General features: G+C 52.8%; 7 protein-coding genes and 1 non-coding gene across 8 annotated transcripts; 7 read left to right on the top strand and 1 right to left on the bottom strand.

Moving 5' to 3' along the window:
* Window positions 1-293: 293 nt before the first annotated feature.
* AKAW2_10135A (NCS2 family permease) lies at window positions 294-2,160 on the top strand (the record flags this gene model as incomplete). The annotated part of the gene is made up of 4 exons (XM_041683824.1): window positions 294-383; window positions 432-1,352; window positions 1,401-1,505; window positions 1,552-2,160. The coding sequence occupies 4 exons, from the start codon at window positions 294-296 to the stop codon at window positions 2,158-2,160; spliced, it is 1,725 nt and encodes a 574-aa protein (XP_041536855.1).
* A 1,284-nt stretch (window positions 2,161-3,444) lies between these two features.
* AKAW2_10134A (putative C6 transcription factor) lies at window positions 3,445-5,541 on the top strand (the record flags this gene model as incomplete). The annotated part of the gene is made up of 6 exons (XM_041683813.1): window positions 3,445-3,570; window positions 3,636-4,220; window positions 4,268-4,419; window positions 4,466-4,639; window positions 4,692-5,033; window positions 5,082-5,541. 6 exons carry the CDS (start codon window positions 3,445-3,447, stop codon window positions 5,539-5,541), a joined length of 1,839 nt encoding a protein of 612 aa, XP_041536854.1.
* Window positions 5,542-6,262: 721 nt separating this feature from the next.
* On the top strand, window positions 6,263-7,767 carry AKAW2_10133A (uncharacterized protein; the record flags this gene model as incomplete). The annotated part of the gene is made up of 8 exons (XM_041683802.1): window positions 6,263-6,326; window positions 6,374-6,426; window positions 6,474-6,496; window positions 6,550-6,692; window positions 6,748-7,025; window positions 7,077-7,355; window positions 7,403-7,513; window positions 7,567-7,767. 8 exons carry the CDS (start codon window positions 6,263-6,265, stop codon window positions 7,765-7,767), a joined length of 1,152 nt encoding a protein of 383 aa, XP_041536853.1.
* Window positions 7,768-8,516: 749 nt separating this feature from the next.
* AKAW2_10132S (uncharacterized protein) lies at window positions 8,517-9,473 on the bottom strand (the record flags this gene model as incomplete). The annotated part of the gene is made up of 3 exons (XM_041683791.1): window positions 8,517-8,810; window positions 8,919-9,017; window positions 9,099-9,473. The coding sequence occupies 3 exons, from the start codon at window positions 9,471-9,473 to the stop codon at window positions 8,517-8,519; spliced, it is 768 nt and encodes a 255-aa protein (XP_041536852.1).
* A 1,277-nt stretch (window positions 9,474-10,750) lies between these two features.
* AKAW2_10131A (type I polyketide synthase) lies at window positions 10,751-17,749 on the top strand (the record flags this gene model as incomplete). The annotated part of the gene is made up of 5 exons (XM_041683780.1): window positions 10,751-11,027; window positions 11,093-11,477; window positions 11,547-11,725; window positions 11,783-16,824; window positions 16,886-17,749. The coding sequence occupies 5 exons, from the start codon at window positions 10,751-10,753 to the stop codon at window positions 17,747-17,749; spliced, it is 6,747 nt and encodes a 2,248-aa protein (XP_041536851.1).
* A 699-nt stretch (window positions 17,750-18,448) lies between these two features.
* Window positions 18,449-18,519, top strand: AKAW2_t10005A. Its single transcript has one exon. It is a non-coding gene; the product is annotated as a tRNA-Gly (tRNA).
* Window positions 18,520-19,041: 522 nt separating this feature from the next.
* AKAW2_10130A (uncharacterized protein) lies at window positions 19,042-21,081 on the top strand (the record flags this gene model as incomplete). Its single annotated transcript, XM_041683769.1, has 1 exon — window positions 19,042-21,081. One exon carries the CDS (start codon window positions 19,042-19,044, stop codon window positions 21,079-21,081), a length of 2,040 nt encoding a protein of 679 aa, XP_041536850.1.
* A 1,577-nt stretch (window positions 21,082-22,658) lies between these two features.
* On the top strand, window positions 22,659-25,939 carry AKAW2_10129A (putative NRPS-like enzyme; the record flags this gene model as incomplete). The annotated part of the gene is made up of 4 exons (XM_041683757.1): window positions 22,659-22,940; window positions 22,988-23,249; window positions 23,296-25,472; window positions 25,550-25,939. The coding sequence occupies 4 exons, from the start codon at window positions 22,659-22,661 to the stop codon at window positions 25,937-25,939; spliced, it is 3,111 nt and encodes a 1,036-aa protein (XP_041536849.1).
* Window positions 25,940-26,344: the final 405 nt, after the last annotated feature.

Below are 26,344 nucleotides of genomic sequence, written 5' to 3'. Positions count from 1 at the left end.
CCACGGAATGACTCTCGGTACTGGCTCTGCCAAGCTGCCAAGCTGTCCGCGTTCAGAAATCCTAGCGAAGGATTGGAATTTCTTGAGTCAATTTATGACGGACGCCTGCTGCTTATCGCTCGCTAATGTAAATTTTTTCCGTTGCGGTTTATCTGCCAGTCATACTCAAGTCCCTGACAGATAAAACCCGGGGTTCCCGCGGGGACCCTTTTTTCTTCCCTGCTGTCAACCCATCTTGCATACTACGAAAGAGTAGTAGTAGCAGCAGCAGCAGCAGCAGCAGCAGCAGCACCATGCGCTATCTTGACTGGGTACACCGCGTCAACCTGGCAGTGGCTCGTAGCCCTGTCGGGTGGTGGTTTCGTCTGGAAAACTCGGGTCATGTAGGTTTGCTTGCTGAGCACGCGACACGCTGAACTAATCCTGCGCAGCCTAATGAACGGAAAGGCAGCTTTTTCTTTACCGAGATGCGCGCCGGCTTAGCGACGTTTTTCGCCATGGCCTACATCATTAGTGTGAATGCCACCATCACCTCCGACACGGGCGGAACCTGCGTCTGCCCACCCGAAAGCTATGCCGACCAATGCGACACCAACACCGAATATTTGCTGTGCGTGCAGGAGGTCAAGCGCGATATTGTCACGGCGACCGCCGCCATTGCTGCCCTCTCCACCTTTTTTATGGGTGTCTTCTCGAACTTGCCCGTGGCGCTGGCACCAGGCATGGGGCTCAATGCATACTTCGCCTACACTGTGGTCGGACACCACGGCTTTGGCATGATTCCCTACAGAGTGGCTCTGACGGCCGTGTTTGTCGAAGGATGGGTCTTTCTGGCATTGACGCTACTGGGAATCCGCCAGTGGTTGGCCCGCGCGCTGCCCGCGTCGATCAAGCTGGCAACCGGAACAGGCATTGGGTTGTATCTTACGTTGATTGGGCTTACCTACAGTGCGGGAATCGGGTTGGTAACAGGCGCCACGGACTCGCCTATTGAACTGGCAGGCTGCGTGGATAGTCTTCGCGATGCGACGACCGGCCTCTGTCCGTCGGATGCAAAGATGCGCAATCCGACCATGTGGATCGGGATATTCTGCGGCGGAGTCCTGACAGCTCTGCTGATGCTGTATCGGGTGAAAGGCGCCGTCATTATCGGAATCCTGCTGGTGTCCATTATTTCGTGGCCGCGACCGACCCCTGTGACGTACTTCCCGCACACCGAACTGGGTAATAGCATGTTTGACTTCTTCAAACAAGTCGTAACCTTCCATCCGATCAAGCACACATTGGTTGCACAGGACTGGGATATCACGGGACACGGATCGCAGTTTGGGCTGGCCTTCATTACCTTCCTGGTTAGTTGCATCATGTCACTCGCTTAAAACGGCAGCTAACCCATGCAGTATGTGGACATCCTCGACACCACTGGTACGCTGTATTCCATGGCGCGATTTGCCGGGACGGTCGATCCTCGCACGCAGGATTTCGAAGGCAGTGCTCTGGCCTACGTAAGTGACTTCCCCGTGGGTTGCCCGAACTTGACTAACTAGTCAGATGGTGGACGCCATTTCCGTCTCGATCGGATCCCTCTTTGGCACGTCTCCTGTCACAGCATTCGTCGAAAGCGGTGCCGGCATCTCCGAAGGCGGTAAGACCGGGCTCACCTCCTGCATGACGGGCATCTGCTTCTTCATTGCTGTATTTTTCGCCCCCATCTTCGCCTCCATTCCCCCCTGGGCCACTGGCTGCACCTTGGTGATCGTGGGAGCGTTGATGGTCAAGGCGGCGGCCGAAATCAACTGGCGCTACCTGGGCGACGCGGTGCCTGCCTTCCTGACCATTGCCATCATGCCGTTCACGTACAGTATCGCGTACGGGCTAATCGCGGGTATTTTGAGCTACATCACACTGAACGGTATCATCTGGGCGATCGAGAAAGTGACTCGGGGACGCATCGTGCCCCCCAATAAGGATGAAAAGGAGCCCTGGTCGTGGAGGATTCCTGGGGGGTTCTTCCCGCCGTGGCTGCGCCGCGCTGTTCGGGGAAAGAAGGACTTTTGGCGGGAGGACGAAAGGGATCGCAGCGTGATGGATGGGGGATCGGTTGAGTCACAGGATCGACCGGAAAAGCAGGACGTGGCGGCGGGGGGCAAGGATATGTAAAGTGTAATTAATGATGATTCGATCTCATCGCAACTTAGCTGTAATATATACCGGAATCAATTGCCGCGCGTGACCGGATGACGTTCAAGGAGGGTCGAGGAGAGGGTTGTAGGACACAAACACCAATGATACTAAGCGCCCAGGGGATGATTGTTGTTTGTCGCAGGCCGATGGGACAACGTGGCCGGGAGGGGGTTGGGGTGGGGAACTGGCAATTGGAAGTTGGCAGTTGGACTGACTGACTGGGAACCATGTCGAACAAATGAGTTAGTAAGAGGAAGCTATAATAGACCAGGATATTGGACGGCTTACCCGAAGGAATTGAATTCCGGTCGCACAGGGTTGGCGGGAAGCAGTCTGAGCTAGAATGGAGTTGGAATAGTTCTCGCCTCCGGGAGGCACTCAAGCCACCGTGCGGATGGTGAGCAGGAATGGCGACGCTTGGGAAAGAATGTAGGGGAGATGAGTGGAGGGGGAAAGGAGAAGAAGAGAGATGGCAGATGGCAGATGGCAGATGGTAGTTAGATGATGGGGGAAAAGAGTGGATCAAAGGGACTAGCTCAGTGCTAGTAAGTACATAGTAAGTAGATAGCAAGTGGTGGTGGACTAGTAGTACGTAGATAGTTACTGTTAATAGTCAGTGGGAGAGTACCTAAGTAAGTCGAGGAGAGAGAGAGAGTGTGTGTGTACTGGTGGAAATTACCATTGGAATACCAGTCAAGCCATGGAAGGTACCTGGTAAACCGCGCCAATCAGTGTCTTGATACGGTAATTCCGGGCGGGGAAAGGTCGGTGCATACCCGGCAACCAATTAGCCTTGATACTTCCACCACCGACTGGAGCTGGAAGTGACTTCCAACCACTCACAGTTTATCTTTTCTTCCCTGCCCTTTTTTTTTTTTCTCTCCCAAAAAGTTCCAGCCCAGCAATCCCCAATGACCCAGCTTGGTATGGTATCTAAGTACTACTAACTTAAGTAGTAGTGGTTACTAACTAGGAGCAAGCAAGTCATTGGAACCAAGTACAGGGCTACGGCTACTTGTTCCTCCTTCCAAGTTCAATCATGGTTCCCATGCTTCATCATCTCCTAGCTTCTCTTCGCCCCTTCGTCTGCCTCCTCTTCTCTTAGTCCTTTTCCCCCTCTCCTCTCCTCTTCTCGCCTCTCTCCTCCCCCCTCTTCTTTCACTCTCACTCCCCCCCTTGGGCCATTCCCTTCTCTTTTATCTCCCCTTGTTCGTCCTCCCCTCCCAAACTCGCCCCATCCCTCCACCATGGGTGAGCACCATGGCCGATACTAAGTCGCGCCCTTTGGCTCCCGCCCCGCCGGGTGCCAACGCCGCTCTCGATGCCCAACAACGCAGGAAAAATGTAGGCACCGCCTGTGCGGCCTGCAAGACTCGAAAGCTCAAGGTAATTTTTGGCACATGGCCCCATGATTTGCGCATCCATTGCCACCCCAATACTGATGTCCCCAGTGCACAGGTTCCGTGCCCTGTGCCAACTGCGTCAAGAGCAAAGTCGAATGTACTCTCGACCGGAGTGCCGATAAGCGTCGTCGTGGCGCCCTGAAACGCAAAATCGATCAGCTTGCCGACCAGGAGGACCTCCTTGTCCGGCTCGTCAGCGTTCTCCGCGAGAGTGGCAATCGTCGCGCCGTGCCCTTGATCAACCTCATCCGCAGTGACGCCTCGTTGGACGAAATCCGCTACTATATCAACCACCAGCTGCCTCGCTTGGACCTGGCGCAGACTCCGGAACTAGTCGAAGTATGCCAGGAGGTGAAGCAACTCCAGCCATCTGAGTCGCGGTCCATGCGGCGGATTCTCGATGCCAAACGGTTATCCGACATTCCTCGCTTTCAGGTCCCCGCTCGACCTTGGACGACCGTCGTCTCCGATAATGATTTCGTTTCTCACCTCATCTCGCTCTGGTTCACCTGGTCGCATCCATTTCGAAACTGGATCGATAAGGACTTGTTTGTGCGGGACATGCAGGCAGGATCGCTGTCGGCTCGATTTTGCTCCCCATTCTTGGTCAACATTATCCTAGCGGAAGGTTGCGTACGTGATGTCTCTATATACTAGCTTGACTCATCTAACCGTCCCAGGCATACTCTGATTATCCAGAGGCATATGCGAGACTGGGAGATGCGGCTTCGAAAGGAGCCCGCTTTTACGAGGAGGCCAAGCGTTTACTGGACAAGGAAGAGGGGCGGATTACGCTTCCAACCGTCCAGGGACTAGGTGTATTGTGGGCATGGTATGTTTTGTGTCATTCTAGAGTGCTTATGATACTGACTGTGTAGTGCTTCGATGACTGGGCGGGATCGCCAAGGGTGGATTCACCGCGGCCAACTTGCCTATGCTATCCAGGAACTTTCGCAGAAGAATTCCGTTCTGGCGTCTGATGCCGATGAAGATACGCTCCGCATGGTTCGAGTTATTAACGGGACCGTTTGGGGCCTGTTCAACGTGGCCACGTAAGCTTATGCGCAACCCTCCAGGCGAATCGTGCAACTAACCCGTGAACAGGAGTCACGCCTTGGCCGACAAGAGCCGCCCCTTGATCAAGCCGCCGCAGCGCCACAGTCTGCCCCTCGTCAGCCATGAGGGCGACTCGGACGAATGGCGACCGTATCCGGATCATGCAGAAGGAACGGAGGGGCATTCGGTCTGTCTGTTCAGCGCGCTGTGCGGCTTGAGTTTGATTGCCCACGATGTCGCGACCTTCTTCCACCGCGAGGCGCCATCGCGCCCACGGGCGGAGACGGAAAGTAAAGTGGCAGACCTTTATGAGCGTCTTCGTCTCTGCTCCGACCGGTGGCCCACGTGTCTGAAGACTAAACTTGAGGCCCCACATATCCTCTCTTTGCAGTACGTTTAGAGTGTGAATCCGCCTGGACCCCTCACTAACCGGAGTAGTATGTATCACCATGCGATCATCATGAGAATCTACGAGCCGTTGAAAGAATATTCCACACTGCCCGTTACGACCATTTCGCCTGTGCGCGCCCGTGAGATGTGCTTCTCGTCAGCGCGTAATATCGCCCACCTGATGCGGATCCACCGTTCTTGCTGGGGACTCGACCGCATGCCCGTCAGCAACATCCAGTGTATCACCGAGGCTTTGTTCACGTTGCTGGATGACTTGGAGGAGCCCAACAACCGTGAGGCATTTATCACCCTCAGTATCGCGGCCAAGGCATTTTCGCGACGATGGGAGTCGAGCCGGACCATCCTGGGCACGCTCCGCACGACCGCCCAGGCGAAGAGGCTGACACTGCCCACGGAAACCGACTCGCTGTTTACCATCACGGTTGCACCGCCACCGCTTGGCGTGCGCGACAGCGTTGACCTCCTCGATGACAGTGAGGAGGCGTAAGATCAGGGTCGATGCCGTCGGACAAGCTAGGCACCCAGAACTGGCACTGCCTCTTGAGTTACGGCGCTCTAGACCTTTAGGGATGTCTGGAAGGATGGACTGGTACTTGGTAGCATTATTCCTTGTTGTGATAACCCCAGCGTGGCTTAGATGTGTGACATGCTGCGTGCCAGCCTTATGTTGCTCATCCGAGGCACCATCCGAGCCGACGGAATTGGTTCATATCCGTGATAGAATATAATACCCATAGAACCTGCAAGTTGATGTAGCCTTCCACAATATGTAGAAGAGCGAGGTGACCGACGCGCCTGACACTTTCACCAGTACTAGCTTGCGATGCCATCCAGACTCTCCATGCAGCTGAACTCAGTCTGATCACGTGGCCTGCTGGCTCCCTCTCCTCCCCCTGTAGATAAACGGGCTGTGCAGTCAGTTCGCCCTGCAACTCACATCCTATCAAATGTCTGTGACATCAACCAGACAGCAGCAGTGCGACGCAAACATCGCTCCTACAAGCCCCATCACAGCGGTTGGGCATCATGGTTTGACAGATGTGACTACGTGCCCACCCGCGGCGGCTAGCCAGCGCCACTAAATCCAGCCTCGTCGATCGCCAGCTATAAATCCTCCGTCGGCCGTCAGCTGCAAGCAACCTGTTAGTCTGGCGTTCGCCAATTATGCTAGCATATGGGCCATCTTTCCGGCCCGTCTGACACGGTAAATGGAGAAGCTTCCCACGAGCTCCACGAGTACAATGCCCGACGGCATTACCATCTATGAGCGAGGTGGGTTCGTATCTGCTGAGCCGTGGCCATAGCGCTGATAAGCTCAGGAACCGGACCATGGATGGAAACTGGGGCATCCTTACTAGATTTGGATCTTGAGGTATGCATTCCGCGGCGGTCCTTGATGGCTGGCATTGACGATAGCAGCACCCAACAAAATCGTTTCTTATGTAGGATATAGCACTCCTGTTGGAATAAGTTTTGTTTTTGTTAATGCGTGTAGATTCTCGAAACTCCATACTCTGAATGAGACGAAGTATCTGCGCCTCTTTACGGATGAGTTTCAGCCTGTCATTAGCAAGGACATCAACGGGTCTTTGTTCTGTGACGATGTTCTCGACGAGAACGACAAGCCTATCAAGCACGGTTTGTTGTCAACCCAAGGTCGGATGGACAAACATGAGGCTAATGAATTCGTCAGTCTCCTGGGCTTGTTATAAGATAAAACACGTCCGCGATCCTCATACATACGAATGGATCCAAACTACCGTCTTTGTAACCTGGTATCCGGAAACCCAGATCCAAGTCGTATTTATCGTCGACCATCCAGACCCGCCCAGTAAGTTGGTTGCTATCCTACCCACGACTCAGGCAAACAACAACCCGTATGTTTGGCACGCTGTAATTGCCAATACCATGGTCGGTGTCTATGATCATTCTTTCTGGGCGCTTCGAGATCTAGTGCGCACCACTGAGAAGGTGAAATTATTCCGATCCAGATCACTATACCGTATACTAAACTTAATACAGTCGAGAGTTGATGTTAAGAGCCTGACCCCCGACTTTTTCCCTCATTTACACGATATCGCACGGCATGTCTTTCACTCAAACGAGACCCTCGAGGTCGCTGAACATACCATGCAATGCCTGGTGGAAGAGCAGGCGCGCTCCTACGAGCTGTATTCCAGTATCAACAAGGGCGAATGGCTGCAAAATAAACGGAACTTGCTCCGACGGGCCAAAGATTTTCACTCACTCAAAATCCGAAGCCGATCGCTCTCGGAGCGGTTACACAACGAGATTAACTTGGTATCTACCCATATATCCCTTTGTTCGGGTAGAAATTAACGTAGTAGGGATTCAACCTCGTCTCCCAACGATTCGGCCACGACGCCAAGTCCGACAGCGCCATGATGAGAACGGTTGCGATCGTCAGTATGGTGTATCTTCCGGGAACATTTGTATCGGTATGTTACAACGTTGAAGCTTCATGGACTATCTCGGGTGCTAAGAGATGTAGGGCCTATTCGGAACCAACTTTTTTGATTACGAAAATGGAAACGAAGTCATGACCAGTTCATTTTGGATCTATTGGGCCATTACTATCCCATTGACTCTGATCACGATGTTTGTCTGGGCGTGTTGGCATTATTATCCGAGGAAGAAGGTGGTGGGGGAAGAAAGACAACGAATGATGACGTTTAATGGGTCACAGGTTTGATAGTCTTTTCTATCTTGAGTATAGTTCATGTGTAGATGCGATATGAGTTACGAGTATATTTGGCATGAGGCTATGACAATTACTACTGAGATATTATGTACGGCCTTATTAGTACCTTATAATCATTGAGATGTATCGGGCACCCGCAATACGCCAACATTGTTTTTGGTCTACGATCTAATTCATTTGGTAGATCTTGGATGACCCAGATAAGTCTCGAGTAATAAACCCGGACGGGAATGTATGCACCACAAGATCATGGATACTATATATAGTATATAAGTAAGTTATATGAACTAGTAGTATCGAAAATAATATGGGTTCGATGGGGTGCTTGAAGAGAGTAATGTAAAGGCAGTGTACTACTAGTTAATGGGCCACAGAATTCGTCTACAGTATCTACTAATCTGTACTGGCAGTTGTATGTAGGAGTAGTACAATGTTTCATAAATCTAAGTATATCACATTAGGTTAACATTAGCTAGATGCTGAAATCTCTAGTGATAGTTACATATGAGGTATTATTGTATATCTTCCCATACCATTCGTTTTATTTTCTGACGATTGGATATCAACCACAACCGTTTAAGAACTTCCTGTCGCCGTAGATAAACTTTATTTACTGTAAGTTTTTTTTTTTTTTTTTTTTTTTTTCAAATGAAATCCAGCTGCCTACTATGTAAAAAGTTTAGATTAAAGTGAATGGTTTGATGATAGTACTCATCAAAGATAGTATGTCCCAAAGCTTATCACAAACCTGCATCAAGTCCCTTCCTCCTCGTCTGGTCAATCACCTCCACCAGCTCACTCACAGTCTTCGCATCCCGCGGAACAGTATGTCCCTTGCCATGGTCAAACATAATCGCCGTATCCGGGTCACAGACCCCATACAACGCCATAGAAGCATCCACGAAGGGATCATTAACCCCGATGATATGACACGTCGGGACCACAATCATGTCTTCGCACTCATCGGCCAGGCATCCTGTTACTCGCTGCCCGTCAAGACGAACGGGCGGCCAGCCCGCGAAGAAGATTCCATACTAAAGCCACAAGTTCAAATGTTAGCACACAGACCTTCTCCTCGTCACGTAATGATAATACGCTGTTTTCAGACTGAGCAAAAGTAGTAGTTGTAGATATTGCCATACCTTGAGCTGTCTCGTTTTTCCTTCCTCCCGGACACGACGGTCTTCTTCAACCAGCAAACTAGCAGCCGCTGTAACTCCTTCCGAAAACCCTAGTATACCCTGCATTTCTTTACGATCAGTTACCATTATCCCATATGCTAGCCCGAAGGAAGGGGTAAAGGGGGGGCGAGTTCAGCTCACGTCAATATCAGGGTTTTCTTCCAAGATGGCAAACAATTTCGCCATCATCCCTCTCACACTATCCGCAGACATCACCTCGCTCTCCTGATTCAGGAACTGCATCGTGTCCTCGACTGTCGACCCCCTCGATAGCCGATTGACCCGTCCCAGAAGATCATCGGATCGTCTGGTCTCATCGTATTCGATGAATCGGTAGTGAGGAGGCTGGCCGAAGAGATCAGCGTATCCTTGGGGCGGTGTAACGGGGTATCCACCGTCGATGAAGTGGAAGGAGATGTCGGGACACGCGGATTGCATGGCTGTGGTTAGAGGCTTGAGTTGGATTTGAAATTGTTCGGCGCTGCCATAGCCGCCGTGCAGGCAGATGATTGTCATGGTATCTGAGACTCTTAAGAAAAGGGTTCAATTACACGATGCCACAAGAGTAGGAAAGATTAAGAGGTTGCAAAGGATCCAGAAGGGGGGTTGGGGGGTTAGGAGTTTCTTGGGAGTTAAGGCAGGGAGGATGCGGTGCAAGTTTAAGGATTTATAACAATAGCAGTACTACCAAAGTAAAAAAAAAAAAAAAAAAAAAAAAAAAAAAAAAGAAATTATGTATATGATCACTCATATTCTCAAGCTTGAGTTAGCGGGACAACTGGTAGAGGCACGTACAGTACTTTGTAGCAGCTAACAAGCTAGAACAAAAAGCAACGTATGTGTTCGGCGATGCTGATAGGGTTCCAGAGGGGATTCAATACTCGCTATTGGCCATCAGCCACGAGGCGTACACCTATTCTGACACATGGTCACAAGGCACGCAGATTTACCTGGGTAGACAGACAGGTTCGGCAGGTGTTCAATAGTATCGGGCCTGTTCAACGTTTACCGGTTGAGACTCGGGAAAACTCTCGGTAGTACATTGCAAAGATAACAGTGGAAATCGGGACCGAACTGGGGTCGACCCTGTTAGCTTCTGCTTAGATCGCCGACAGGCGAACCTCATGGTTCACCGGAGGGCAGGATAATATTTTCTTTTTCTCTCCCTCTTTCCTTTTATGTCGCCTCGGTCGGCCTTTCTACTTACGGACTACGGAGTATTAGTATATGATGAAGCAGTAATCTCTCTTTTCTGGCGGTGAAGTCCCGGCACGTCAGTTACCTCATCGTCTTATATTTCAGCTAAGCCATATCTCTGATTCCGAAGCTGTCCGTTTTAAAATGCAGACTGATTGGTCGCCGCCAAACTGGTCGTCGAAACTTGCATAATAAGCTTCCGCATTGGCACAATTAGCTCGGACCAGGCCCCAGTAATTTCTCCCTTGTCCCTACGTACTGATAGCAGACCCTACGCAGAAAGTAGGATAGCGTTGTCCATCCACTTTCAGTGAGGTTATCGTGCTGGAAGTGAATCTCAGCCCGAGAAAAGGAAACGAAGGAAAAGCTAAGACAAGGAAGGAAAGGGAAAAGAAGATGAAAAAAAGAAAGAAAAGACTTATGCTCTGTGGCTGGAATATATGGTTGGAAGGAACATAAATAGCGAGTATGCCATCCGCTCCATCTGGCTCTGTAAGCTGGCTTCTTCCCCATAGACAGCTATTCCTTTCCACATCTGTCCGGATACAGTATCCTACCTTCTTCCGTCTTTCCAAGCTGTCATCTAAATGTCCACCATGAAGGATCCTACAACTCCCATCGCCATTGTGGGCATGTCCTGTCGCCTTCCGGGCCAGGTCCGTACGCTTGATGACTTCTGGACTCTCGTATCTCGAGGTCGTGATACCTGGGGCCCAATACCCTCCGACCGGATCTCCAGTGCGGCCTACTACCATCCAGATCCCCAGCGAAAGGGCTGCTTTAATCCCAAGGGAGGGTACTTCATGCAGGAGGACCTTTCCCAGTTTGACGCTCCTTTCTTTCACACTACGCAGCAGGAAGCTATGGCCATGGGTAAGTGTCATCACTCCCCTTAGTAGATTCAAACGCCAGCACAGATCGACTGACAATCCCTGTAGATCCCCAACAGCGACATCTCCTCGAATGTGTCTACGAGGCAGTGGAGAACGCCGGCATCCCACTGCAATCCATAGCAGGCTCACGTATGGGAGTCTTCGTGGGCCTTGGTCTGTCAGACTACCGCCGCGGAGTGCTTCGCGACCTGAACACAGTCCCCATTTTCGATGCCACGGGTGGTCAGGAATCTATCCAAGCTGGTCGTATTTCACATTTCTTCAACCTCCGTGGCCCGTCTATGGCTATTGACACGGCCTGTTCTTCCAGTTTGTATGCCCTACATCTGGCCGTGCAGAGCATTCGTTCTGGGGAGGCAGATTCTGCTCTTGTTGCTGCAAGTAAAATGCGCATACAACCGGATGATATCGTCTCTATGTCGATGATGGGGTAACGTCATTCTATAGAAAATAATGAGACTCTATGTTCTGGATGCTAATCGAGACCCGAATACAATAGGCTATTTAACGAGCACGGAAAGACATTTTCATTCGATCACCGTGCCCTCTCTGGATTTGCCTGCGGCGAGGGAACCTGCTGTCTACTTATTAAGCCACTGGATCAGGCATTGAAGAACAATGACCAGATATATTCGGTCATAATGAATACTGGAGCGAACCACGATGGTCAAACTGTCGGTGCGTCCACCACCCTTTAGACAAGGAAAATTCAGGGCGACAAGCTAACAACGCTAGGCCTGACGAATCCCAATGGAGAAGCCCAAGAAGAGCTCATGCGAGAGGTCTATGCCCGCGCCAACATCTCCCCTGGTGAGACAGGGTTTGTGGAGGCACACGGCACGGGAACCAAGGTTGGTGATCCCATTGAAGTCGGTGCCATCCAGCGGGTGTTCGGCGAGGGTCGGACCAAACGAGCGCCGCTATACATCGGCTCCGTCAAATCCAACTTTGGACATCTCGAGAACGCCAGTGGGCTTGTCTCCGTAATCAAGGCGTCCCTGATGTTGCATCGCGGATTTATTCTCCCCAATGCTAACTTTGAGCGCGCCAACCCCGCCATCCCTCTCGACAAATGGAACATGAAGGTGCCGACCAATCTGCGTCCCTGGCCCCAGGGCAAGAAATACGTCAGTATCAACAACTTCGGCTTTGGTGGCTCCAACTGCCATGTCGTACTGGAACGACCTTCCCGTGCCCGGGGTCAGGCCCCCAGCGCTCCTCATGATACGCCACGGCTCTTTGTGCTTAGCGGCTATGATGAGGAGGCTGCCAAACGCGTCGCCCAGAACCTCCTCATCTACTTGGAACAACACCCTGGAGTCTTCGAACGCGGCCTGGTGCACGATGTCGCATACACGCTTGGTGAGCGACGCTCTCATTTTCCTTGGCGAATTGCATTTACCACTTCGTCCACCACGAACGAACTTGTCAAGGCCTTGAATGGGCCGGCGAGCATTCCTCAGCGCGCCAAGCTGGGAGCCGGCGCTTCTCCCACTATAGCCTTTGTGTACACTGGACAGGGTGCACAATGGCCACGCATGGGGCTTGAACTCATCGATACCCATCCGGTATTTGCTGCCACCATGCAGAAAGCAGCGCGCACGTTGGAGGATCTGGGGGCTGACTTCTGCCTGTTTGAAGAGCTGAAGCGTGAGGCATCCGAATCTCGTGTCAGTCAGCCGCAGATCTCCCAAGTAGTCTGCACTGCCGTGCAGCTTGCCCTGACGGATCTCCTGGCTTCCTGGGGCATCGAACCGAAGATGGTTGTCGGACACTCCAGCGGAGAGGTTGGAGCAGCTTATGCGGCAGGTGCGGTTTGCGTGAGCAACGCCATTGCCCTGGCGTACTATCGGGGCCGACTTGCTGCTCAAATTCAAGTCCGGTTTCCAGAGCTAAATGGTTGCATGATGGCTGTCGGAGAGAGTGATGATGAGGTGCGCAAAACTATCAAACGACTCCAGCTGGGGGAGGACATCGCCGTCGCTTGTGAGAATTCACCCCGGTCAACCACGACATCTGGAGATGCCATTGCCATGGAACTTCTTGCAAAAGAGTTGGAGGCGCGACAAGTCTTTCACCGCAAGCTTCAAGTCAACGTTGCCTACCACTCTCCCCACATGGAGCTGATCGCCGATGATTATGCCAGCGCCATCCAGCAGGTTGCGCCGTCAACGAAGAAGGATAATGTCCAGTTTTACTCCTCGCTGTTAGGTCAGAAGGTAGAGCAGCCCGGAGTCCTGGGGGCATCATACTGGGTGGATAATCTGACGCATCCGGTCCGATTCTCAACCGCGCTGGGGCAGCTGTGCACCGAAACCAAACCCGACATCATCATTGAAATTGGTCCGCATTCCGCATTGCAGGGCCCGATCAAGCAGATTCTGCAGGGTCTTCAGAACACGCACACCCAGTACTTTGCTTCCCTCGTCCGCAATGAACATGCCACTAAGGCCACCCTCCAGCTTGCGAGCCGGTTGTTTCTGGCTGGTCAAGACCTGTACTTTGGCGAAGTCAATCAGACTTTCGCGGATGAGTCGACACCAGCACTGATAACAGCCTTCACCCCGTATCCCTGGTCTCATCGGTCTTACTGGCGGGAGTCTCGCATCACCTACAACCACCGACTGCCGCGCTTCCCTCGGCACGATTTGCTGGGACAGTTGGAAGCTTCCGCCTGTGAGGATGAACAACCTGTCTGGCGAAATGTTTTCACACTGGATAACATGCCATGGCTCCGCGGTCATCGTATGCAATCCATGACTACCTTCCCGATGGCCGGCTACGTCAGCATGGCAGTCGAGGCGGCAAGTCAACGGGCCCAGCTGAGAGGCATCCCGCTGTCCCAGATCGCAGGGTACAGGCTCCGCGAGTTCCATGCTTCCTCGGCGTTCACCCTGGAGGAGAACGTCGAGTACGAGACCTGGCTCTCTCTAAGCGCGTTCACGGAAGGCACCCGCTCCTACTCCAGCGAATGGGACGAGTTTCGAATTGCCTCATGGGCGGCTGGTCGTGGTTGGCGAGAGCATTGTCGTGGTCTCGTCGGCATCAGACGCCAGGAGTCGTCTACCTCCAACCCTGTCAGCGAGCGCCGACCATTCCATGCCAGCTTAAAACGAAGGGAGGAGGCTAGCCAGGGTGAATACCTCCCTGTGTCTCCAGAGGCCTTCTACGCCGATCTAGGGAGTCGCGGAGCGGGATACAGCGATGCGTTCACATTCGGTTCAGACAGCGGGTTGACCGTCGGGGGCGCAGGCACCGGGTCGAGCAGGTATGCATGCGGCAGGGTTACAGTCCCTGCAACAGCACAAACTATGCCGTCAGGCCATGAGTCACCGTTGACTGTGTCTCCTGCCTTCCTGGATCTGTGCGTCCAGTTGTCCTTCCTGGTTCTAGGGGCGGGTCATGACAGTATTCCGTGCCTCTTCATGCCAACTTATATCCGAGAAATAAACATTGCAGCCAATTTCCCATCTCAGCCGGGCGCGACAGTTGAGACCCTCGTCAATGGTCTGTCGGCAGACATTTCCTGTCCCCGGGCAGTAGACTTTACCATTGATGCGTGGTCTCCTGCATCCGCAGAGCAGCCCGTGCTCACTCTTCTCGGCTTCCGGATGGTCCCCGTCAACAGTGACATGTTGGTCGAATCTCGCCCGCATCCATGGTGTTACACGACGCAGTGGGAGCCCGTATCGTTTCCTTTCGAAGCAAATGGCACAGCTCCAATTACCCTACAGAGTAATGGGAATGGTCAGGCTCATGGACATGGGCATGGCGAAATGAATGGGACTGGCGTTACCCATGCCAACGGCTGTCACAGCACATCTAATGGGCACAAGCAAGTGTCGTCATCTGATGACGAGACAACCATCATTATCGTTAGCGAGAGAAACAGCTCTGATCCACTCATCGCTTCGCTCCTGAAAGCTATCGAAACCAGTACAGTGTACACTGCCACTGTAGTCGCCCTATCCCGCGCCCCCATCTCAGCCAAGTATCGATACATCTGTTTGGCTGAACTAGACGCTCCGCTGTTGCAGTCATTGACCTCAGAATCCTTCAAGCTGGTCCAAGAACTCCTCATCACATGCTCCTACTGTCTCTGGGTCACCTCCGGTGCATATTTGGCTGTCGATCAACCCGAGCTCAACCTCAGTCAGGGACTTCTGCGTTCTGTGCGTTCAGAAACTGGAAATGCAGCTTTCAGCCTCGACCTGGATCCCAGCTCTAAGCAAGACATAGCAGGTCGGGTCCATCTGATTATGAATGCCTTCAAGGCGTCGATCGGCACTGGTCAGAAAGCCGCCAGTGACGAGGACCAAACACCTTTGACTGACTACGAGTTCACTGAAGTCGGTGGGCGTCTGATGGTGCCTCGTCTAGCAGAGCAAGCTGAGCTGAATAACACTCTCTTCCAAGAGACCCATCCGTCCCTTCCGTACACGCAGAGCTTTGACCAAGGAACAGATCGTCGGCTGAAGATCGCTATCGGTACATTGGGCGCCCTAGACTCCCTCTACTGGACGGATGATCCGGCTCAGGCGCTTGGCGACGACGAGATCGAGATCCAAGTGGCTTGCACTGGAGCCAACTTCAAGGATGTGGTAATTGCCATGGGCCAAGTCGCAAGCCCTTACTTGGGTATCGAGTGTAGTGGCACAGTTGCTCGTGTTGGAGCCCATGTCAGTTCCCTCAAGCCCGGAGACCGCGTATGTGCCATGTCCCACGGCGCGTATAGCACCTACGCGCGGTGTCCAGCAAGCAGCGCAGCTCTGATTCCAGACTCTATGGATTTCGAAATGGCAGCTTCTGTTCCTGTCACTTACAGCACGGCTTACTATGGACTTATTGAGCTGGCTAAGATGCAAGCCGGTGAAAGCATCCTCATCCATGCAGCTGCGGGAGGTGTCGGCCAGGCCGCAATCCAGCTGGCTCAGTTGACGGGAGCCGAGATCTATGCCACGGTAGGCAGTGAGAAGAAGAAACAAATGCTAATCGATCGATACTGTATCCCGGCAAGTCGCATCTTCTACAGCCGCAACACCGAGTTTGGACCTTGCATCCGTGAAGCGACAAATGGCCACGGCGTGGACGTGGTTTTGAACTCGCTTGCCGGTGAGTTCCTTCGGGAGACATGGGACTGCCTGGCGCCCTTTGGTCGGTTCATTGAAATTGGGAAGCGGGATATTACGTCCAATACTCGGCTGGAAATGGGCAAGTTTGAGTATAATTGCACGTTCTCCTCCTTGGACTTGGCGCATGTCGCGGAGCGCAGAGGCAAGATCCTTAACCGGGTTCTCACTACTATCATGCAAATGTTCGCGCAGGGGATACTGACTCCCGTCCATCCGGTGACGACTGTCGGAATTGCGGATGTGGAATCGGTGCTGCGCAAGTTGCAGAGTGGAAAGACGACAGGTAAGGTTGTTGTGGATCATCGGATAAATGGGAAGGTCAAGGCCACGCACCCCCTTCCGTCCAGTGACCTTCTTTCGCCCGATGCCACGTACGTTATTGTCGGTGGCACCGGAGGTATTGGCCAGTCTATCACTCGGAGAATGGTTCAGCGTGGAGCTAGGCATGTTGTCCTGCTCTCCCGCAGTGGCACCACCACGGAAGCTATGCAAAAGGTTATCAGCGAATGTCACGCTGTGGGTGTATCGATCTACATCAGAAAATGCGATGCGTCTGAAGTCTCGCATGTTGAGGAGATGGCTACAGAACTACAGAAGGAACTGCCTCCGGTCAAGGGTGTTATTCACGCAGCCATGGTCCTCAAGGTACTTATATCCCCATTTTCCTGTTTCCCTCTTTTGCGTGCATGCATCTAACGTTCAGCAGGATATTCTCTTCGAACAAATGACCTTCTCAGACTGGGATGCCGTTCTGCGACCCAAGGTCTCAGCAGCCTGGAATCTCCACAACGCTTTTCTCCACCAGCCACTGGACTTCTTCGTCATGCTCTCCTCTGTTGCCGGCATTGTCGGTAACCGCGGCCAAGCTGCCTATGCTGCGGGTAACTGCTTTCTGGATGCGTTGGCGCGCTACCGCCGCCAAAAGGGGTTATCCGCAGTATCCATTGATCTTGCAGCGGTAGGCGATGTCGGCGTGCTCTCCGATGATGCGGAGAAAAAGGCACAGGTGATGAAGAACCTAGCATCAGGGAACACGATGCAAGAAGTGGAGGTGCTCGCCCTAGTGGAGATGGCGATGCAGGGACGCCTGGCCAACTTCAATGCGGACCAGTGCATCACTGGTGTGCATTGGGCTCCCCCGAGCCCAACTCCATACTACGCCTCCGATGCCCGCTTCACCCAAATCGTCGAAGCCGCTAGACAAAGCGAAGCCACCGATACTGCCAATTCCTCATCCACAAAATCCCTCTCTATCACCCAGCAACTTCGCCGCGCGGCCAATCTCCAGGCAGCCCTGGACATTGCGGCTGTCAGCCTGCGCGACAAACTTGGCGAGATTCTCATGCTCCCCGGAGAAGTTGTGGAGGCGTATACGCAGTCGACTCCATTTGCGACGTTTGGGTTGGATTCGTTGAATGCGATTGAGTTGAGAAATTGGATTGGAAAGGAGCTGAAGGGGCATTTGCAGGTTCTGGAGTTGTTGTCGGCGGCGACTTTGGGGGACTTGGCTCTGTTGGCGTTGAAGAAGTCGACGCTGGAAGGGGCGTGGAAGGTGGAAGTCTTCAACTGATGTGGCTCTCTCGAGTGTCCTTGTGATTGCGTAGCTCTAGTGAGCGCCTTTGAATATGACATTCAGGGGAATATATAATGACCTGTGCTCTGTACCTAGTTCCTATCGGAGAGAGTCTGCGATGTAATCTAACATATTCGTGAACGTCTCAACTACTGGAAGTATTCAAGGTATGTGGTTGATGAGTAAGTTTGCAGCGGAGATTTCGTTCAATGGAGTGAGGCTTAGCCAATGCTAGCCTCACACTACGAGTATCAGTACTAGGAAGAGGAGAGTAGTGCCGATGAAAATATATTAACGGCGAGAATAGTGACAAATCCTTGGTGGTCCTTTCCCAGGACATTACACTTCACCATAAATGAACGTTGCTAGAGCATTCATTATCATGTCCTACTCGTGCATGAAAGACATCAGAAGCCCCATCTCCGTGCATAATCATCTTAACTTCCAAGATCGTCTAAATTGGAAATATGACACAGCCTGCCTCCCACGTTCCTTTGATGTCGGTCAAGTATTTATAGATATTAATCTCAAGTTGCCTTTTATGTATGGAGAATGATATGAAATTGTATGCCATCTTCCGCATCATTGGTCCACTTGTATAGTATTTGAGTACTTCTGTATACTAAAAGGGGACGATAGAGGGATTGTGCATAACTAGCTCAGATAGATAAATAAAGCACCCTTTACCATATACCAGCATCATTGGTCTAGTGGTAGAATTCATCGTTGCCATCGATGAGGCCCGTGTTCGATTCACGGATGATGCATTCTTTTTTTCCTACTTCTTTTTACCCCCTCCCCTCTTACTCTTATCATCAGTCAAGTGATAAACTCTGCTTTCTTTTGAATTGATTCAGAGACATGATGATTAAAATTATAATAGGCTGTTTCAATATTCGCAGACATGCGCTGCAATCCTGTTCCGTATCCTGTGTCTCCTACCCTATCATGCTCCCCGACTTGTCATGCCACCGTCCCATCCAGGATAGCAATGGTCTGATGACTTGCAGATGCGGAAATACCCCGTCTGGGGTGTCTGAAGAACTGCACGTCCGAGCCACCTCCGCAGGAGACACTTGGTAAGCTTATTTTCGTGGTTTGCGAGACATTCTCCCCTGATCGCCGGAACCCGCCAATCGGCGAATTCCATGCTCTCCGAATCCCCTGCGGTTAAATACCATCCCCTCTCCTCCACCGGAGATTGTCCCTGGGGAGAGTGCGCTATGATTCTCACTCAAATAAGAGTACAACGATCGCTCTACTTCCCTTCACCATGACGCACATCCATCATGCGGTCCCTACAGGTCCTCGCCCTGGCAGGCGTCCTCGGCGCGTCTGCCCTTGATGCCGACTCCATCTTGAGTAATTATTTTGGGAACGATGCGCCTTGGTATAGCGATCGGATTCCTCTCTTCGAGACTGATCTCTCCGACATTCAAGATGTCTACTACTATCGTTGGAGCATATTCCGGGCCCATCAGCGCGACCTTGGTTCCTACGGCTACATCACGACAGAGTTCCTCAACGACGTCAGCTGGCAGGAAGAACCTTATGCTCTGCTGATCGATGCCTCCAATTTCCATCTGCGCGAAGGCCGCTGGTGTCGCGACCGCCGCTTCACCAGCGACTACTCGTCCTTCCTCTTCAGCTCCAATGGCGACCCCTACCAATTCTCCGAATGCATGGCCGACGGCGTCTGGCAGGCCTACCTAGTCAACGGTGTCGCCGATGATGCCATTCCCCTGCTCTCCTCCATGCAGACTGTCTACGCCGGCTGGAACTCCACCACTCTGGGCGTCGGCGGCTACGACACCTCCAAGGACCTTTACTGGATCCAGCCCCTGACCGACGCGACCGAATACACCATCTCCAGCATCGATGCCTCTGGCGGTGAAGACGGCTTCACAGGCGGATATGCCTTCCGACCCAGCATCAACAGCTACCAATACGCCAACGCCCTGGCTATCGCCCACATCGCCAATCTCACCGGCGACACTGCCGTTCGCGAGCAGTATACCCAACTGGCGAGCGCCCTCAAGACCCGCCTCCAGGACGACCTCTGGAACAGCACCTTCGAGCACTTCATCGACCGCTACGAGGAAGACAATGAATACGTTACCTATTGGGACTTCATCCGTGGCCGCGAACTCGTCGGCTACGTTCCTTGGACGCACGACCTTCCAGACGATAACACCACCTACGCCAACGCATGGACTCATATTCTCAATTCCTCACAGCTGGCGGGCGAGCATGGCCTCCGCACCAACGAGCCTAGCTACCAATACTACATGGTCCAGTACCGCTACGATGGCTCCAACCCGGAATGCCAATGGAACGGCCCCGCCTGGCCCTATCAAACCACGCAAGTCCTGACGGGCCTCGCCAACCTCCTCGACCACTACCCCAAAACCGCCGCAACAGGCGTCATTACCACCGCAGACTACACCAGCATCCTCCGCCAGTACGCTCAACTGCACTACAACCCCGCCCGCGGCGGAGTCCTTGACATTGAAGAAGACTACTACTCCGACACGGGTAGCCCTATCGTCGGCTTGCCCCGCTCCCCGCACTACTTCCACTCGGGCTTTGTCGACCTCATTCTCTCGGGCTACGTGGGCATCCGACCTCGCGCGGACAACGTCCTGGAAGTGAACCCCCAGGCGGACGCCTCGGCAGTGAGCTACTTCCGCGCCGAGCGCATCCTCTACCACGGTCACGATGTTGCCGTGCAATGGGACGCCACGGGCAGTCAGTACGGCACAGTAGGTCTCGTCGTCGAAGTCGACGGCGAAACAGTGGCCACTAGCAAGACCCTTACCCGTCTCACGGTTGAATTGAGCTCTGCTTCTGCACCGGAAGTCTCCCGCCCTATCGCCGTCTCGGTGCAACTCGCCGCTGATAGCGAGTATCCTCGGGGTAGTGTATCTGTGGCAGACGCCGACACAGACGACGTGCATGCGGCTATTGACGGACGAGTTTGGTTCTATTGGATCGAGGACGTAGCGAACGGATGGGATAGTCCCGTCGGCAATGGGACAGAAGTGTGGTACCAGGTGGAATTTGAGAATGCGACAAGCACAGCAAGTGCCGAGATCGCGTTCTTTGCGAATAGTACGCAGGGGTATGATGTGCCAAATAGCTATCGGGTGGAAACCACTGGCTCAACAGGGGAGTGGGAGGAAGTGAGTAATGCGAATTATAGCTCGGCGGTGGCGAATGGAATTACGACGGTTAGCTGGGATGAGGTGAAGACGGAGGCGTTGAGGTTGGTGTTTACGCCTAAGACGGGGGAGATGGTGCGGTTGGTGGAATGGAAGGTGTTTGGGTAGTGGCAGGGTGCGGGAGTTGTCTCTAGGGCGTGAGGGATTTTTTGCTTGTTTTACTAGGTCTTGGTATAGGTATATTGATTGTGTCTATTATTTCCGAATAAAATGGGGCAGGGGCTAGATGATCGTTGGTCGATATGCTGCCACCTGGCTGCATTGTTATTCTTCTTCAAGAGGAAGGGGTAGTAATCGTATCCACCGTTGATTAATCTATATCCGAACCTCAACCGAGGATCAGAGATCCTGTCAGCTAATGGTTGATGAGAAATTCTGCGCAAGCATTATTACCAGGAGGGATAAACGTTCAACAGGTACCATTGTGCATGTGGAAACTACACATCCTACGAAACCTTTATTTGAGATTGTAGATAGGGAGGTCGGCTAGATAGTACTACTAATAACAACACAGACATGTATCCTAACGTCCGTATGATCAGCGACTTAAGCAATGTACATCAAACCCTGCACAAGATCATCATCACTAATCGTTGTCCCACCCTCTTCTTCCACAAGCAAGTTCATGAGTAGCATAAAACAGCCCCTCGTTGCATATTACCTAATACAGTTAGTACCACCGCCCATACCAACCAATAACAATGACGCCGGAGCATAACTCCCATTCGAGAATGCCGAAATCCGATTTACGTTCCAAAATTACCCAAAGCAGTAATATTCTCTGATTCAGACAACTTGGATTGTTCTTTCTCGCCCCACTCAACGGTTTCATTCTGATTCTTGTTTTCTCTCTGCTCGGGAATAACACAGTGCTCGGTTTGCCGTGTTTAGTGCTTGTGCCCGATGCCTGCTACATAGTCTATGTGGCGGATGATGTAGACGGTGGGTAAATCAGACATGGATATGGTATGATGGGGTTGCACAATGCGGAACAGGTAATACTCTACGACGGCACTGTGGCCCTGGTTCAGACCATGCAGGGTACGTAATACAACCATACCGAAGGAATATCAAGATACTACTAACAGAAATAGGATATCCCTCTTATCTAGATACTAGACTATCGCCGAGACGGATATCCCGCCGCCACAGCCGGACCGGAGACTTGGTTTGCTAAGCTTTCGGGGTGTGGATGGAGTCCGTGGTAAATGGATAGATTTGCCAAGGTTCTTGTTCTTGATAATGAGATGAGGATTGAGATTCGGTCTTCCATCTATGTCTATGGTAATGGATTGGTTGTTTGGTGCATGAGCGTAGTCGTTAGAGTTATAGTAGGTTTAGTTGATACTAGTAGATGATGCACATAGCCCTGTCGGTACTTTCTAGAATTGATCGGCAGCGTCACTGCAGACTGCTCCACCGGCATAAGTCCGTCTAGTGTCACTGTTTGCCTGGATAATCGGCTCCTCCCCTGGCCACCATAATGTCCAGGTTCTGGTTTGAAATCGCGCACTGAAATGACACCTGGATATAAATACCTCGCAAACTCGCTCGATTTATGGTTCTATCCTCATCATCGCATCGTGTTCTGTTCGTTCTTCACTGCTTCAACATTGTTCTCATCGCATATAGACTTGCTACTTCCAAATTATACTTCATAAACTCTAATCCTATTTACTACGCCAATGGCCACCACTCCCGGACAGCGCCTCCTCCCCGTGGTCGTCGACCACCTCGCTCAAGCCAACCCTGCTCAGCGCATCGGTCTCATCCCCACGGGTGCTGATGTCTCCGATGGCTATGATACTGTGACCGTCCAGCGTCTGGCCCGCGCGGTGGACGCCTTTGCTTGGTGGATCGAGAAGCAGATCGGACGCGCCCAGGAGCCAAAGACTATCGCTTACATGGCTAGCAATGATGTGCGATACTTGATCTTCCTCTTGGCCGCTCATAAGACTGGATACAAGGTTCGTTCCACGTATTGTAGATTTATATTCATTTTCTAACGGAACAGCCCCTCCTCCCCTCTACACGTCTTTCCGATGACGCCTACCAGCACATCCTCAACGCTACCGACTGTCACGCCTTCTTCTACACACCTGAAAAGCAGCGCCGCGTGTCTGAAATTCAGGCTTTCCGTCCTGATACTACCTTCCACGAAGTGCCCTCCATTGCAGAGCTCTTCAGCACCACTGCCCAGCCCTACCTTTACACCAAGACCTACCAGGAAGCCGAGGACAATGTCGCCATCATCATCCACAGCTCCGGCACAACAGGTACTTATCCCACAACCTTAATCATTAGCACATCTAACCTAGATAGGCATGCCTAAACCCGTCCCCTTGACGCACGGCTTCCTCGCCACGATCGACTACGCCGCATACATCTCGCGTCCCCAATTTCGACAGTCCACGCTGTTCCACGACCTCCAGCCTGACACCCTCGTCCTCTCCACCACACCCTTCTTCCACCTGATGGGCCTACTTGCCTTCTTCGAATCCCTCTTCCACCACATTCCCTTCGTCATCCTCCCCGAAAAGCCTCTCTCCGCCGACGTCATCACCTCTACTATCACCGCCACCAAGCCTGCGGCAGCTATGCTGCCTCCCTCCCTCCTCGAAGACATGTCCCACGTCCCGGCCGCCCGCACTGCCCTCAGCACCCTTGAATATGTCTATTTCGCCGGCGCTCCTCTTGCTCCAGAAGTCGGCGATGACCTCTCCCAACTCACCAAGATGATCACTGTCATCGGATCCAGCGAAATGGGTATCATCTCCTCGCTCGTCCCCCAAGGCAAGAATGTATGGGGCTACTTCGACTGGAACCCAGCCTATGGAGTGGACATGCAGCACGTCAGCGACGATATGTATGAGCTCGTAATTCCCCGCCGAGCAGACAGTCGCCGAATCCACGGCATCTTCCATACCTTCCCAGACCTCACCGAGTACCACTCCAACGACCTCTTCATCCGCCACCCCGAGCATCCTCACCTGTGGAAATACCACGGCCGACTCGATGACGTGATCGTGCTCAGCAACGGCGAGAAGCTAAACCCCATCACCCTGGAGAAGATCGTTGAGGGACACCCGCGCGTCCACCGTGCTCTCCTCATCGGCCAAGCCCGCTTTGACACAGCCCTCCTCATCGAACCCAACTGGGCTCTGGAGGGCGAAGCCGTTGACGAAAAAGCCTTCATCGAATCCATCTGGCCCACCGTGGAGCGCGCCAATGAAGCCGTCCCCAAGTACGGCCGCATCGCCAAGAACAAGATCCGTCTTTCTGATTCCAAGAAGCCCTTCCAACTAACTCCCAAGGGTACCACAAAGCGCCACGCCGTGAACAAGGACTACAAAGATGAGATCGAGGCTATCTACGCAGCAGCAGAGGAAGAAACCGCCGCTGTCGAGCTTCCCACTACCCTCAACATCGACAACCTCCGCACCTTCGTCCGCTCCCTCATCGCCAACCTCCTCGACCGCGCCGACCTCCGCGACGATGAGGACCTCTATACCGCTGGTCTGGACTCGCTGCAAACCATCCAGCTCGCCAAAACCCTCAACAAGGCTGTCGTCGCTGCCGGCTACCCTGCTGGCCAGGAAATCTCCCAGCAGCAGATCTACGCCAACCCCTCCATCTCCCAGCTCGCTGTCTACCTGCACGACCTAGTGACCGGCAACCTGCGTACAACGACCATCTCCCGCGCCGACCGCCTCGCCGCCACCATCGAGAAATACACCTCCCAGCTCCCGCGCCGCACTACCCCTGTCGTCCCTGTCCCGGCCAACTCCACCGTGATCCTCACCGGCTCGACCGGCTCGCTTGGAACCTACCTCCTTCATAGCCTGCTGACCGATTCCAACGTCGCAAAGGTATACTGCTTCAACCGATCTGACGCGGCCGACCGCCAGCAGCGCAGCTTCGCCGACAAGGGTCTGGACACTGCGCTGCTCAACCCCAGCCGGGTGGAGTTCCTTACTGTCTCATTCGGCGAACCACGCTTCGGTCTTAGCGAGACCAAGTACGCAGACCTCCTGGAGAAAGTGGACTTCATTATCCACAACGCGTGGAAGGTTAACTTCAATCACCCGCTCGAGTCGTTCGAGGATCCGCATATCAAGGGCGTGGTGGAGTTCATTACCTTCAGTGTGCGGAGCAGGTACAACGCGCATTTGTCGTTCGTGTCCAGTGTGAGTACCATCGGCGGATGGACGGAGAAGTTGGGCCCCGTAGTGCCAGAGAAGCCGGTGGAAAGTGTGGATGCAGTGCTGGTGCAGGGGTACGGCGAGTCGAAGTTCGTTGGAGAGAGGTTGTGTCTGGCTGCATCTGATGGGGCGGGTGTTCCGACGACGGTGTTTAGGGTTGGGCAGATTGCCGGGCCGACGAGTGTGAAGGGGATGTGGAATTTGGATGAGTGGGTGCCGACATTGGTGAAGACGAGTAAGTCTGTTGGGAAGGTGCCGGCGAATTTGGGTGGGTATGAGGTTGATTGGGTGCCTGTTGTAAGTGACTCCCTTCTTTTCTGTTTTGGCCTAAAGGTATGGGCGGGAATGAAGGCTAATATGGATGGTATTGCTAGGATACCCTCTCGACCATCACTACTGAACTCATGCACACCCGTCGTCAAAACCAGTCTGCCACTCCGCACGCCGTTTACCACCTCGTCAACCCCTGCAAGACACCGTGGGCGACCCTCGTCCCCGCCATCCAGGCCAAGTACCCCGGTATGCAGGCGGTGCCGCTGGACCAGTGGCTGGACGAGCTGGAAGCGATCAAATCGCCGTCGGAGACCGAGGTGCGCGAAAAGCCCGCGCTGAAGCTGCTTGACTTTTACCGCGGACTCGCGGGCGAGATGCTCTCGGCGAGTATTAGTGTGGAGCAGACGCGCGGGGATAGCAAGACCATGGAGGGATTGGGTGCAGTAACGGGGGATCTGATGGGCAATTGGTTGAGGCAGTGGGATTTTTGATTTGATCCCTTGCCGGGGATGTAATGTGCCAGAGTGAGTGGCTGGCTGTAAGGATTGATTTGTTTCACACGTTTTGGGTTTGCGTTTGTTAGCGAGAGATAGAACTTGCGATTTGAATTCGATAGACATGCATAACATTCCTAATGCTTGTTTTAGGATCGTGGTGATCTATTCCCCCTTTGGGGTGAGATGCAGGTACCCCTGGCGTGGGTTGTCTTGCTTTGATAGCTAGCAACTGTAGTCGGTGGAATGGGAGTATTTATACCTATTACTGTATATCCCCAGAGCCAGGTTCGCTTCGTTATTTCCTAATTTCATCACACCATTCTTCATTCTTCTACCACATACATACTCTACATCACAACCACAAAAGTAACCACCACCCCTCCCCAACTTTCACCTTTT

This window comes from Aspergillus luchuensis, chromosome 1 (assembly GCF_016861625.1).
Source record: "Aspergillus luchuensis IFO 4308 DNA, chromosome 1, nearly complete sequence".
Taxonomy (NCBI): Eukaryota; Fungi; Ascomycota; class Eurotiomycetes; order Eurotiales; family Aspergillaceae; genus Aspergillus; species Aspergillus luchuensis.
Note: the sequence above shows the minus strand (reverse complement) of the source record. Positions and strands in the feature narration are given on the sequence as shown.